This window comes from Phragmites australis, chromosome 6 (genome assembly GCF_958298935.1).
Source record: "Phragmites australis chromosome 6, lpPhrAust1.1, whole genome shotgun sequence".
Lineage (NCBI taxonomy): Eukaryota > Viridiplantae > Streptophyta > Magnoliopsida > Poales > Poaceae > Phragmites > Phragmites australis.
In genome coordinates this window covers 272,634-286,201 of record NC_084926.1, presented here as the reverse complement: position 1 = coordinate 286,201, position 13,568 = coordinate 272,634, and the positions used below count along the sequence as shown (strand labels likewise).

Sequence of the window (13,568 nt, the reverse complement as noted above, 5' to 3'; positions counted from 1 at the left end):
ACCTAGGAGTTGGGAGGGGGCTCGCCTCGCTGGATGTGGGGGAAATGGGCCATGCTAGCGATGGGCTCAACTACTATATGATTTGCCCTAATCTTTTTATGGGATAAGAACACTATGATTGCCTTATATGTTCAGTGAAAAATGTGTCGCTCGTTTTTTCTTTCGAACCCGCGTGATGAAGCATGCATATCCTAAAGTCATAACACATCCACTCAACTACTGAAATAATAAATTTTGGCAGGTGATACGCATGCGCCATAATGTGAATGCATTGCAAGATCCAGTTAAAGCTACCTAGGAAATATACAGTTGTGATAAGCATGCATATCCAAAAATCTTGACACATTGGGTAAAACCACTAGTGTCACTGATTTTTAGTGGATCATTTTTATGAGCAATTCATAGTTGTACATGTATCCATGTGGGGCGTGCATATCCAAAAATCGTGGCACATACAATAATTAAAACCATTAACATCACTACTTTTTATTATGTAATGTATTGTAACCACTGTGTAAATACATGTGGTGGTGTAGTGGAGGCAGCTAAGCAATGCCTGCTGGTTAGAAGGCGCGCCGGGACGCACGCCAGCACCGGATGGCCACGCCTCAACCAGACCCGTCCACGGGTTGAAGGTCGGCAGCCAGGGCGGTGAAGGACGTGGAGGAGGAGCTAGCAGAGGTGGACGTCCCGGAGGGAAATTTTTCTTCCCCACCATTACCCATTCAGGGTCATTGGGGGCGTTGGCCGGCCGGCGCGACATTGATGTGAGCACCGAGCGAAAATTTTCTGAAGACAGTATCAAAGAATGTCTGCCATTGGGTGTAGATGGATTCCAATAGATCGAGTGTGATGGGAACATGCGAGCAATCGGAAGATGGTGGATTGAACTCGCTCTGACACCATGAAGAGGATTGGAATGCAACTATGTGATGTATTGATTCACTGATGTGCTATTTATAGCGATTACAACAGGTGATAGAGCTAACAGTCAACAACTGAAGGAGCTAAACTGCCGCCCCCAACTATCGCTAACAGAGAGGGGTGAGTTGATCAAGTCCGCTGGAGACTAGCCGAGTATCCAGGAGAGTTGACGCAGATCCTGTGCACGGTCGCTAACACATAATAGCACATCGGAAACTTTGGAAACTGACGGTGATGCAAATAATTAATATTACATAGCATCGCTTGGACAGTTGAATCAAACTCGATCGAATGATGGTAAACGGAAAGAAAATCACACAGTAACAACAAGAATATTCCACCAGAAGTACACCGAGGGGAGTTGAGCCAGATAGGATAGATGACCAGAGTTACTAAATCTCCGTAGCCACCTTGCGAATCTAGCAACCTCAGTCAGCAATGCCCAACTCAGATAATATCACTAGATCATCATGCTCGACTCTTCTCAAAGTGCAATATAAGGGAGAAATGAAAGGAACCTTGAAACCGCACCAACTTCAGCCGATAAGAATAGATTTTGTGACCTTTTTGTTCCATTGTGAAATCTTGATTGCATTTTATTTACCAAAGAACGTATAGAAGATATTTCAGCAAACAATGGGGCGATGCTTTTTGTCCTTCAATATTCTCATAATGAGATGTGAAGTTCCTGAGCAATATTTAGTTAAACAATGAAACTGATATGCAAACAAGGAACAATATGGAACCACATTTCTCCCAACACAATAAACCAGCAGATTCATGTTGTAAAATGCAACCACATTGACGAAATTGAGTTGTAACTATGTGATTTTCTTTCCGTTACTGTGTGGGTTGTAGTACTTTTATTATTATTATTATTATCTTATCATCTTTTTAATTAGATCTTGTGAGCTTCATCTCTAGCCTAACTAACTTGCTTAGAGCTAAAAGGCTTCGTTGTTGTTGTATTGACGAAATTGAGCTACACAGATAACATGCTAATGGGAGAGCCTGATCATAAATATTAGTGATTTCCTTTCGCCAAAATACTAAGTAATAGTGCTAGTCACCTTCAACGTGATGCCATCTGACCAAAGATATAGATAGCCTGCAGACTGAATCATGAAATCAAATATCTCAGGACCTTATATGAGAAATATGACTACATCAAACCAGCTCGGCCATTTGTATAGCATTCAAGATTGTTCACAACAACCAGAACGAAAGACACCAGATGTTATAGGTAATAAGAGGTTATAAAACAAGAAGATAAAACCAATTGAAACGAAGAGCCGGTATGAGAAGCACTGTATGTCATAATTAAGCAAACATGAGTAAAGAGTAAACCATTGGCAATCACCCGCCCCATTAATTCAAAATGCAAATCCCATCTAAAACAAACCGTTTCAAGCGAATAACAGATCTCAACCGGGAATTACGACCTATTCAACTATGCCATGCATGGTTCCTCTTTCTTGTCAACAAGCACCAATGGAAACTCAGCCTCAACTTTGACCCACTCCTCTTTGGCATCACCCTTGACGGCCTTCCTCATTGCCATGATAATCTCCTTCGCTTGTTTGGCCTTCCTACTCTTGACCAAACCCTGAACCAACCCTTTGACAGATTGGAACGGTGGTGCCCACTTGTTTTGCAAGCACTCCTTGCATACCTCCAGCGCAGGACCAAACACGCTCTTGTTGACCAGCGCCTCAAGCAGCATGTTGTAAGTCTCGAAGTTGGGCGGCACCCCTGTGCCCTTCTGCCTGCGCACCTCTGGCATCTTTTTGAATAGCGCCATGGCAGCACCCACCTCCCCCTCGTTGCAGAGCCCCTTGACGACCGTGTTAAAGCTCACCCGGTTGAGCAGCACACCCTTCGCCCCCATGGCGTCCAGCAACTCTTCAGCCTCAAAGCTCCTCCCTTTCGCGCACAGCGCAGCCAACCGGAGGTTGTAGGTCCCGACATTGGGCTTCAGTCGCCTTCTGGGAGCAGTGATCTCCTTAAGTAGTTCGTTGAAGGCGGCATCGTCACTGTTGTTGAGGTAGCCTTTGAGGATCTCATTGCAGGAAACGATGTCCGGCTGGACGCCGGCCTTGTCTGGCATTTCGTCAAACACAGCGCGGGCGGCGGCGACATCACCGCTGGCGACGAGGGACTTGAGGAGGACGTTGTGGGAGACGACGCCCGGCTTGATGCTGAGCTCGTCGGGGAGGGTGTTGAAGGCTTGGACGGCGCGGTCGTAGAGGCGGTTGTCGTGGTAGGCAGAGAGGAGGGCGGAGAGCGCGCGGTCGGAGGGCGGGTGGACGAGGTTGAAGGCGGTGAGGGAGTGGTCGGGCATGCCTGCGGCAGAGTAGAGGGAGATGAGGCGGATGAGGAAGCCCTCGGAGGGGTGGGGCTTGGGGAGGGCGGTGAGGGAGGAGGAGAGAATGGAGGCAACGAGGTCGCGGCGGCCGGCTGAGGCGAGGCGGTGGACGGAGAGTGCGAAGAGGGGGCGGTCGGCGAGGAAGGCGGGGTGGGGGAGGGCGGAGAGGAAGAGGGAAGCGAGATCGTCCGGCGTGGTGGCGGCGTTGCGGATGGAGGACTTGAGGCGGGAGAGCTCGACGGGGGTTGCAGGGGTCTGGAGCTGGGTTTGGGTGGAGAGGAGCTGGCGGCGAAGGAGGAGGGATGGGCACCGGCGGAGGGCGGCGGCCATCGTGGAGGAGAGGAGGGAAGGGTTTCGCGAGGAGAGGAGAGCGAGTGGAGAGGACAGCCGGGCCCAGCAGCTCTTCACAGTAGTACAGCACAGCGGCAAAGAGAGATCTCGTTCGTTCCCATGCAATCCAACGGCCGTGTTTTTTTTCAACTCTTGACCTACTGTAGTTATCTGATTGCCTGCAGCTGCCTAAAATTCTTGAGAACAAAAACGACCACGCGCTGGAAAGTTTGAAAGCTAACTGATACAGCAGTAAGGAAAAAACAACCTTCCCGCTTGGCTATCAAGTTTGAAAGCAAATGTCTGGACGCAATCCCTCCTGAAGCTAACTTTCTGATCATTCATTCAGAGAAGAGTAGTCCAATCACGTTGCTGATAGTAATGAAAACAACCACATGCAGGCAGGTTCAGGTTCAGTCTATTCATCACTTCACTTGTATATCCACTCGTTTGAGCGCCCTCCCGTCTCGTCCATGTCGATGAAGATGCTCACCGCCTGCGCGCGCGAGATGCAATTTGCGGTCAATAATGCATACCATGAATATATTACACGAAGCTGCTTTTAACATTGCGAGAGAGAGAGAGAGAGAGAGAGAGAGAGAGAGAGAGAGAGAGAGAGAGAGAGAGAGAGAGAGAGAGAGAGAGGCGTTCTTACGCACTTTGCCAATCCTTGGCCTCTCCTTGAGCTTCTCCAACGTGTTCCGGACATGCGCCACGGCTCCCCAGCACTTGAGCGTGTTGGCCACATCATCCAGCCGCAGCAGGTACTCCTCCTCGCTCAACGGGAACGATCTCTATCGTAGAGAGAGAGAAAGAGAGAGAGTTATCACCATCAACGCATGCACTAGTTAACCATGCATGTTCAGATTAACTCCTCGATAATTAGACTGCATATTCAGATGGGTCAGCAGATGGAGGGAAATGAAAAACACTGACCTGCTCCCTGTACTTCCACATCACATTCATAGCCAACAGGTTCCTTCCCATGAACTCCTGCATACCAACAATATGTAAATACTATGTAATGTAAGGCGTAAGCTAGCCACGTTTACTGGATGAAAAAGGGGATACGATATCAGAATATGATGAAGCGCAAAAGAATACGCACACATCACTTTACCTTCTTTATGAGCGTCACATCGTACGATCTACCGTACTTCTTCCTGATGAGATTTGCAAGATCCAACCCGTTGAACTTGGCATCGTCGGGCCCAACCAGCCGTTCCAAATCCTCTCTGGACAACCCAGACCCAGAGCTACCCTGCCAGTCAGGATATGTCATCAAGTTAGGACTTAGGAGCAGATATCTCAAAGGAATACATACTGTAGCATATATTTCAATTTTCAGGCAGCATATACTTTGCTTGATACTACATCGACCACACCTCGTCTTTCTTGTTTTGCTTCTCTTGGTCATCGTCTTCGCCGCTGCTCGATTCACCTCTGCCACTGACTGCTCTGACTGCGACAAATAATGGACGATGCCTCCTATTGCCTCCTGCTCCTGTTCCACAAGGGAGGTCTGCTGTCGATGAGTTATTATTATTCCAAGCTGAAGCTGGGCATGGCAACTTGAATGATCTTCCTCTGATAGACATCTCCTGAATACTGCGCAGCTGCACATTTTGGGGGTGGCTGGAGAGAACATTCATCATCGCAAGCAAGATCGTGCCTTCAACTTTCTACAAATAGGACTGCATACAGTTACTGTACATCCTAGTTTAAGCATTGTATCAGTCAGCAGCTTCATAAGGTTTCAGGGGCAAATTATTGTCAAGAAACTTAAGATGCAGGAACGAAGGATAACACACGGCACCATGTCAAATTTACCGGGTCACCGGTGATGATTTTTCTGTCAGACAGGAACTGCAAGGAGAGGGCTTTTTTACTGTGCAGTAGGGGAATCCTAAACCCAAAAAACAAATAAAAAGGTACAGAAGACTATAACAAACAACTGTACATGAAGAAGCAGACTGAGGGCATTTGGTCCCCCCCCATTTATTTATTTTTCTTCTCGTTCCTATTGCTGAATTTTACAATCTTGCTCGATAAAAAGGTTCACCAAACAAACTAGAGAGAAGTCGTCTCTCACCAATTTCATCCCAGGCAGAAGGGCACAAACTCGTATTAATACAACTATTTAGAAGCAAGCAAGCATATGGATTGGAATCTTCACAAGACTTACGGTACAATCTTATGGATGCCTATTGCGGAGGGAGTCGGAAGATCTTGGCTGTGCCGTTGTGCCTGAGAAGGAGGAGAGGGGCTCTTTAATTGTCAGAGCAGAGCAGCCCCAAATTGTAGGAACCAGACCAGGCACCGGGCGACGAGAAGAAGAGAAGACAAGCCCCAAATTGTGGTGGTCTTCAAGTTTTTTTTAGCAGCTCAACTTGTGACTTGTGAGGAGGGCAGACTTGAGTGAGAGAGAGAGAGAGAGACAGAGATGTGGCTGTAAGGGCGATAAAACACCTGGACCACATCTTTTCCTTTCTGGTATTGAATTTGATTGTGTTTCCAGCAGACGAGACAGTTAGCCTACTGTTCAACAATTTCAGCTATTTCAACACAAGACTACTCAACTCGGCCAGGCTCATCTCTTATACAGTGGAGTACTAAACTACATGGTTCAACAGAGTAACCCAACATAAATCAGCTGCACATAAACACATGTACTCCTGTAGATAGTGCACAAAACAGCTTTCATTTTTTTCGCCTAAAAAGCAGCTTACACTTTTGGAAAATCAAACCAATTTGTATTTTCCGAAATAGTATGTAGTTGTAGCTTGTAAGAGAGGCGTTGTTGCCCGACGATGACACGGAAACGAGGACGTATCAGTTTACATAGACATACTCGACTCCAATTGTAAGGATCGGTGACGTCCTAAGGGGGGTGAATTAGGACACTTAGAACTAAACCGGCTCAAAAAATAACACAAGATAAACCTATATCAATTTCTATCTAAATATCCTCTAAGTTTATCTAGCGTGTCTACTTTACCGATTAAGGAAACTTGCAACCTATATAGTAAGGTAAATTGCAAGAATGTAAATGCGGAAGTGTAAAGAGGGTAGAGAGAACAAACTCGGCACAAAGATTTTTATCCCGTGGTTTCGATGGCATGAATGCCACCCCTAGTCCACGTTGGAGCTCCACAAAGGATATGCTCCCGGTCAGCACCCGGTCACGGCCTTTGAACTACCAAGTCACAAAGACAAGGCCTCTACCCGGATGAGCCACCAAACCACCAAGGCAAGATCTCACCACTAGCCTCTCTTCCGGTTCCTCGCCGCCGTGATCACTTCGGAGCTTGAGCCACAAAGGCAAGGGTCTCCGCGTCCCCGCACAAATACCTTGCCGCCTCTCCACACCAAGTCGGAGGGTCAACAAGCTTACCGGCGAGTCACCAAGACTCCAAGGTGCCGGCGTACCACTTGGTACAAGTTAGGATCACTCCTTGATCCACTCTCTATGCAGCTATCAACTAGCTACACTCTCTAGGCCTACAAGCACTAATCACTCTCTAATGGTGTGCTTAATCGCCTTGGATTTGATCACTTAAGCACTTTGGTGGCTTGGATGTCTTCTCAAGTGTACATGAACTTCTCTGGACTCCAGCACCTTCAAATGACTGAGTGGAGGAGTATTTATAGCCTCAAACCCGCCAACTAGCCGTTGCCCCAACGGCTAAGAAAATTGTGAGCACCGGATAATCCTGTGATGATAGTAGTACAAGCACCGGATTATCCTGTGAGTACATCAGAGAAACTAGCCGTTGGAACCCACTCAAACTCAACTGTGAGCACCGGATTATCCTGTGATGAGTTAGTTAACACCGGACAAAAGCACCGGATTATCCTATGCCCATAAGTTCATTTTGGAGCTCTCTGCAAAAATTAGTCCGGTGAATTCATTTTGTGAGCACCGGATTATCCTGTGAGGCACCGGACTTATGTTGATTTGAGCACCGGAGTTATGTTGATTTGAGCACCGGAGTTATGTTGATTTGAGCACCGGATATTCCTCTGAAGCACCGGAGTTATGTTGATTTTGAGCACCGGATTATCCTGTGAGGCAAATTTCAGCACAACTGTATTTTGGGCATAACTTTTCGCTCCGAACTCCGATTTTGATGATCTTGGGCTCTATTGAAAGCTTGTGAATAGATCTACAAGATTATAAAAAAATCCATCCCATTTGATCACATCAAAATTCATTGTGAGCACCGGATAATCCGGTGAGGCAAATTTCAGCACAACTGCGTTTTGTATTTTGGGCATAACTTTTCGCTCCGAACTCCGATTTTGATGATCTTAGGCTCTATTGAAAGCTTGTGAAGAACTCTACAAAATTATACATAAATCCAACCCATTTGATCACATCAAAATTCATGGAACAAGTCCAATTCATTCCTTTCTTTGTTCCGGCTTCGGTGACTTTTCTTTTGTTGCATCCATGAGATCTACTAAAGCATATACTTGACAAACATGTTAGTCTTATTGACTATATTGTCATTAATCACCAAAATCACATACATGTCCTTATGTAATTTAGGCAATCAACCTAAGGGCATGTTTCCTACAATCTCCCCCTTTTTGGTGATTGATGACAACACAACCAAAATAAGTGGCAAATAATAAAAGATAACAAATGTAAACCAATTGTAAAAGGAAATGCCTTACCACATTTCTTGGATGCATATTCTTACCATTAAGTCCCCCTTTGTTGTGGCTTCCCCTTTTTCCATCGCCACTATCTCTCTTGGATGGCCCATGCAAGAGCTTCTTCTCTTTGTCAACCTAGATGCCTCAAGTTGTTTCTTGTTCCTTCTTCTCCCCCTTTGTCAACACTTGCAACTTGAACTTGATTTGTCTCTTGCTTTGGTCACCATAATTCTCCCCCTTTGTCAACAATCTCCCAAAAAGGCTATATGCACATGTTGAACTCAAGGGAAAACATTAGAACACATGGGAGAGAGTTTCACAAATCATGATCCAATAAAAGAAAATGATACCAATTGAAGGAAATCAAATCAAGGAGATGGTACCAATTCAATGCAAAGAAAGCATATGGATCACAATTAATGAAACTCACGTAATATGATTTAAACTCTCCCTATATGTGTGCATACATATGATAAGAGAAAGACATATGCAAAACTAAACAATATAGAAGATGGAAAGTTTAAACCATATTATGTATGGAGGTAGCTTAAATGAACAACCGGATTGGCAATGATACCAAATGGAAAGTATGTGCATAACATACCTTCGGGGACTTATTGACTTCTCCATGAGACTACAAAAGATACAACTTGCAACACATGTTAGTCTCAAAATCACAACCCATAGGATATACTCCCCCTAAATGTGTGTATACAAGTGTTGAATACTTGTGAGGGATATATGCACTTGTTATTGATAACAATGAGGATTTATCCTATAGATTGGACTTATGGCACATAAAAAGATATCAAATGAAAACTAGTGCCATTGATTAAACCTACAACTAATAAACTATGTAGGTTGCTCATAGATTAAAGATAAACACAAGCAACCTACCATATGAAAACTTATACTAGGCATTGCAACAAATTGAATTAAGCACATGCAATCCTAGACAAGGCAAAGGTACAAATTGAAAGAAATTAACATATGGTACCTTTCACCTTTGGATGGGGATTTGGGTATATGATGATTATGATCTTCATCAATGCGCCCATCTTGTACACTTGGCTTCATTGCTTGAGCTTCATCTTCATCTTGTGAGCCAAGTCTCCAAATCCCCGTAGCCGCTTCGGACTTCAAGTCTTCTTTGGAACCCAAACCGATTGGGGCCCCTTCATGTTGGTGATGACTTCTTTGGGTACCCAAATGGATTGGTTCCTCCCCCAATCTCTTCTCCCAACCTTGTGTGCAACCATCTTACCATTTTCCTTCTTCTTAAGCTTGTAGTGGTTGTTCTTAGACTTGAGCTTGTAGTTGGGCTTGGTGTAGAAGTTGGAGGCTTTGTTTAAGAGGTTAGCCATCTTCTTCTTCTCCTTGGTCTCCTTCTTCACTTGCTTGCATTTGAAGGACTTGTGGCCTTCCAAATGGCATTTGAAGCATGTCACGGTTGACCCCTCCGTAAGCTTCTTCACCATGAATGCATGGTTATCTTGAGGAGGTTGGACATGTCCTTTGCCCTTCAATCTTGCCAAGTCTTCCTTGAGCTTTTCCACTTCTTGCTTGAGCTTAACATTTTCTTTTGCAATGAGGTTGTTAGATGATTCTACAACAAAATTCTCAACACGCATCTCATTGCAAAGGGGTGAGCATGATAAAGCAATTAAATCATTACAAGAAGTGAAAACATCTACCTTAGGATTGTAATTAAAGAGAGAGGTAGATTGCTTCAAAGGGGTCTTAGTTTTAGATTCAATGCACTTAGCCTTAAGCTCTTCATGCTCCTTGTTTAGCAAATTGAATTTGCACAATAATTGATCATAATTAGAAACAAATGTAGCATGGATGTCATTAAGTGCATTGAATTTCTTAAGATCTTTTGATTGTTTCTTAATGGCCCTTTGTTGCTCATTTATCAATTGAAGGAGTTCATCATAGGAGGGAGAATTCTCATCGGATTCATCATCACTTACATTGCTATCCATACTTTTGGCCATGAGGCACTTGTGTGAAGACTTGCGTGATGATGACTTTGAGGAAGAGCTTCTCTTGGGGTAGAGGATGGTGAGGCTCTCATCATTTGAGCTTGAATCTTCATCTTCACTCACCCATCTTCCCATGGTTGCAAAAGCTTTGGCTCTACTCCTTGTCTCCCTCTTCTTAATCTTCTTCTCTTTCTCTTTCTTGATATGATCCATTGTTTTGATCATGTCTTGAATGGAGATTGGATGATCAATCTTGGCGTTGATCCTCTTCATGTTCTTCTCTATTTGCGAGAAGAGCTTAGCCATCTTGGGATCCAATTCTTCATCACTTGATGTGCTTTGATCATCCTCTTCTTCGCTCTCTTCATCTTGATCACCATCATCTTCGCTTGAGCTTGACTCTTGCTCTTGCCTCCTCATCCTTGCCTTCATGTGTTGACATTGAGCTTGTTTGCTTGTGAGAGCAAGATTCTTGGTGTTGGATGAGGTAGGGGCTTCCACCTCCATGTTCATGGTCATCTCATGGACGGTGATCTTGCCTAGCACTTGACTTGGAGTCATCCTCTTGATGTCATTGTTGTCATAGATGATGGAGACTATCAACTTGTACTTTGGAAGAAGAGCTTGAAGTATTCTTCTCACCACTTGATCGTCTTCAATTGGCGTCAAACCTAACTCATTGATCTCATTCACAAGAATATTCAAACGAGAATACATATCATTAGCACTTTCATAGGATAGTTGCTTGAGACCATTGAGCTTAGTAACAAGCACATGATATTTCTCATTACGCACATCATTTGTGCCCTCATGTATTTCATTGAGACTAGTCCAAATATCATGCGCATTGGTGAGAGAATAAACACGATTAAATGCATCGGTGCATAAAGATGATAAAAGGATACTCTTCGCCAATGCATTTAATTGTCTCTCCTTGTTGGTGATGCGTTGCCTCATCCCTTCCTCAGTGACTCTCCAAATATCTAATCCCCGGGCTTGCAAATAACAAGACATTAGAACCTTCCAACGGGGAAAATTTGTGCCATCGAAAAGTGGAGCGCTATGGAAATCCATCCTAACCCCGGACGTCACAACTCTAGGCGGTTAAACCCAATTTAAGAGCACGAGGCTCTGATACCACTTGTAAGGATCGGTGACGTCCTAAGAGGGGGTGAATTAGGACACTTAGAACTAAACCGGCTCAAAAAATAACACAAGATAAACCTATATCAATTTCTATCTAAATATCCTCTAAGTTTATCTAGCGTGTCTACTTTACCGATTAAGGAAACTTGCAACCTATATAGTAAGGTAAATTGCAAGAATGTAAATGCGGAAGTGTAAAGAGGGTAGAGAGAACAAACTCGGCACAAAGATTTTTATCCCGTGGTTTCGATGGCATGAATGCCACCCCTAGTCCACGTTGGAGCTCCACAAAGGATATGCTCCCGGTCGGCACCCGGTCACGGCCTTTGAACCACCAAGTCACAAAGACAAGGTCTCTACCCGGATGAGCCACCAAACCACCAAGGCAAGGTCTCACCACTAGCCTCTCTTCCGGTTCCTCGCCGCCGTGATCACTTCGGAGCTTGAGCCACAAAGACAAGGGTCTCCGCGTCCCCGCACAAATACCTTGCCGCCTCTCCACACCAAGTCGGAGGGTCAACAAGCTTACCGGCGAGTCACCAAGACTCCAAGGTGCCGGCGTACCACTTGGTACAAGTTAGGATCACTCCTTGATCCACTCTCTATGCAGCTATCAACTAGCTACACTCTCTAGGCCTACAAGCACTAATCACTCTCTAATGGTGTGCTTAATCGCCTTGGATTTGATCACTTAAGCACTTTGGTGGCTTGGATGTCTTCTCAAGTGTACATGAACTTCTCTGGACTCCAGCACCTTCAAATGACTGAGTGGAGGAGTATTTATAGCCTCAAACCCGCCAACTAGCCGTTGCCCCAACGGCTAAGAAAATTGTGAGCACCGGATAATCCTGTGATGATAGTAGTACAAGCACCGGATTATCCTGTGAGTACATCAGAGAAACTAGCCGTTGGAACCCACTCAAACTCAACTGTGAGCACCGGATTATCCTGTGATGAGTTAGTTAACACCGGACAAAAGCACCGGATTATCCTATGCCCATAAGTTCATTTTGGAGCTCTCTGCAAAAATTAGTCCGGTGAATTCATTTTGTGAGCACCGGATTATCCTGTGAGGCACCGGACTTATGTTGATTTGAGCACCGGAGTTATGTTGATTTAAGCACCGGAGTTATGTTGATTTGAGCACCGGATATTCCTCTGAAGCACCGGAGTTATGTTGATTTTGAGCACCGGATTATCCTGTGAGGCAAATTTCAGCACAACTGTATTTTGGGCATAACTTTTCGCTCCGAACTCCGATTTTGATGATCTTGGGCTCTATTGAAAGCTTGTGAATAGATCTATAAGATTATATAAAAATCCATCCCATTTGATCACATCAAAATTCATTGTGAGCACCGGATAATCCGGTGAGGCAAATTTCAGCACAACTGCGTTTTGTATTTTGGGCATAACTTTTCGCTCCGAACTCCGATTTTGATGATCTTAGGCTCTATTAAAAGCTTGTGAAGAACTCTACAAAATTATACATAAATCCAACCCATTTGATCATATCAAAATTCATGGAACAAGTCCAATTCATTCCTTTCTTTGTTCCGGCTTCGGTGACTTTTCTTTTGTTGCATCCATGAGATCTACTAAAGCATATACTTGACAAACATGTTAGTCTTATTGACTATGTTGTCATTAATCACCAAAATCACATATATGCCCTTATATAATTTAGGCAATCAACCTAAGGGCATGTTTCCTACACCAATTCACTTTTCATCTATGGACCAAGCTTACATATAAACCAAAACAGATTTCGTGCCAAACTTTACAAAGGAAGGAAGGAAGCAACAGTGCAGTTGGAGTCAACCAGCAAAAGCATCATCAGTTGGACTAGGAGTCTCCAGAAAGAAGCACCATCAGCTCACTCGATTTTGGTTGCTAGTAAATAGAATAGACAGACAACATCAGTACCAGCAAACCATTGGTTAATTACCTCCACACAAACTTCAACTTGTCGTCGTGTTCAAAGCACACGTATAAGATTTATGTTGTACAAACATGATGATATTAGCAGTGCTCTACATGCGACTACACAGATACACACCACAACTCTGGAAAGCTTTGACTTTTTTTTTAGGACGAACTTTGATACTCCGCAGGCAACACACAGGTGTTGTGCTCCAATTCCTTATGTGCAGTCT

The 13,568-nt window shown here is 44.4% G+C and overlaps 2 protein-coding genes across 6 annotated transcripts; both read right to left on the bottom strand.

Annotated features, from left to right (window-relative positions):
• Positions 1 to 2,087: 2,087 nt before the first annotated feature.
• Positions 2,088 to 3,733, bottom strand: LOC133920853 (small ribosomal subunit protein mS86 (rPPR1)-like). The gene has a single exon (XM_062365431.1). It carries the CDS (start codon positions 3,617 to 3,619, stop codon positions 2,375 to 2,377), a length of 1,245 nt encoding a protein of 414 aa, XP_062221415.1. The 5' UTR covers positions 3,620 to 3,733; the 3' UTR covers positions 2,088 to 2,374.
• A 206-nt stretch (positions 3,734 to 3,939) lies between these two features.
• Positions 3,940 to 6,046, bottom strand: LOC133920858 (uncharacterized). 5 transcript variants are annotated; one of them, XM_062365439.1, is made up of 6 exons: positions 5,805 to 6,046; positions 5,005 to 5,335; positions 4,740 to 4,880; positions 4,556 to 4,612; positions 4,275 to 4,413; positions 3,940 to 4,115 (listed from the first exon to the last, which is right to left on the bottom strand). In XM_062365439.1, exons 2-6 carry the CDS (start codon positions 5,272 to 5,274, stop codon positions 4,045 to 4,047), a joined length of 678 nt encoding a protein of 225 aa, XP_062221423.1. In that variant the 5' UTR covers positions 5,275 to 5,335; positions 5,805 to 6,046; the 3' UTR covers positions 3,940 to 4,044. The 5 variants fall into 5 exon arrangements, with proteins under 5 accessions (XP_062221423.1, XP_062221422.1, XP_062221424.1 ...); XM_062365438.1 differs by having other exon boundaries at positions 5,005 to 5,326; XM_062365440.1 differs by having other exon boundaries at positions 5,005 to 5,313.
• Between the last annotated feature and the right edge of the window lie 7,522 nt (positions 6,047 to 13,568).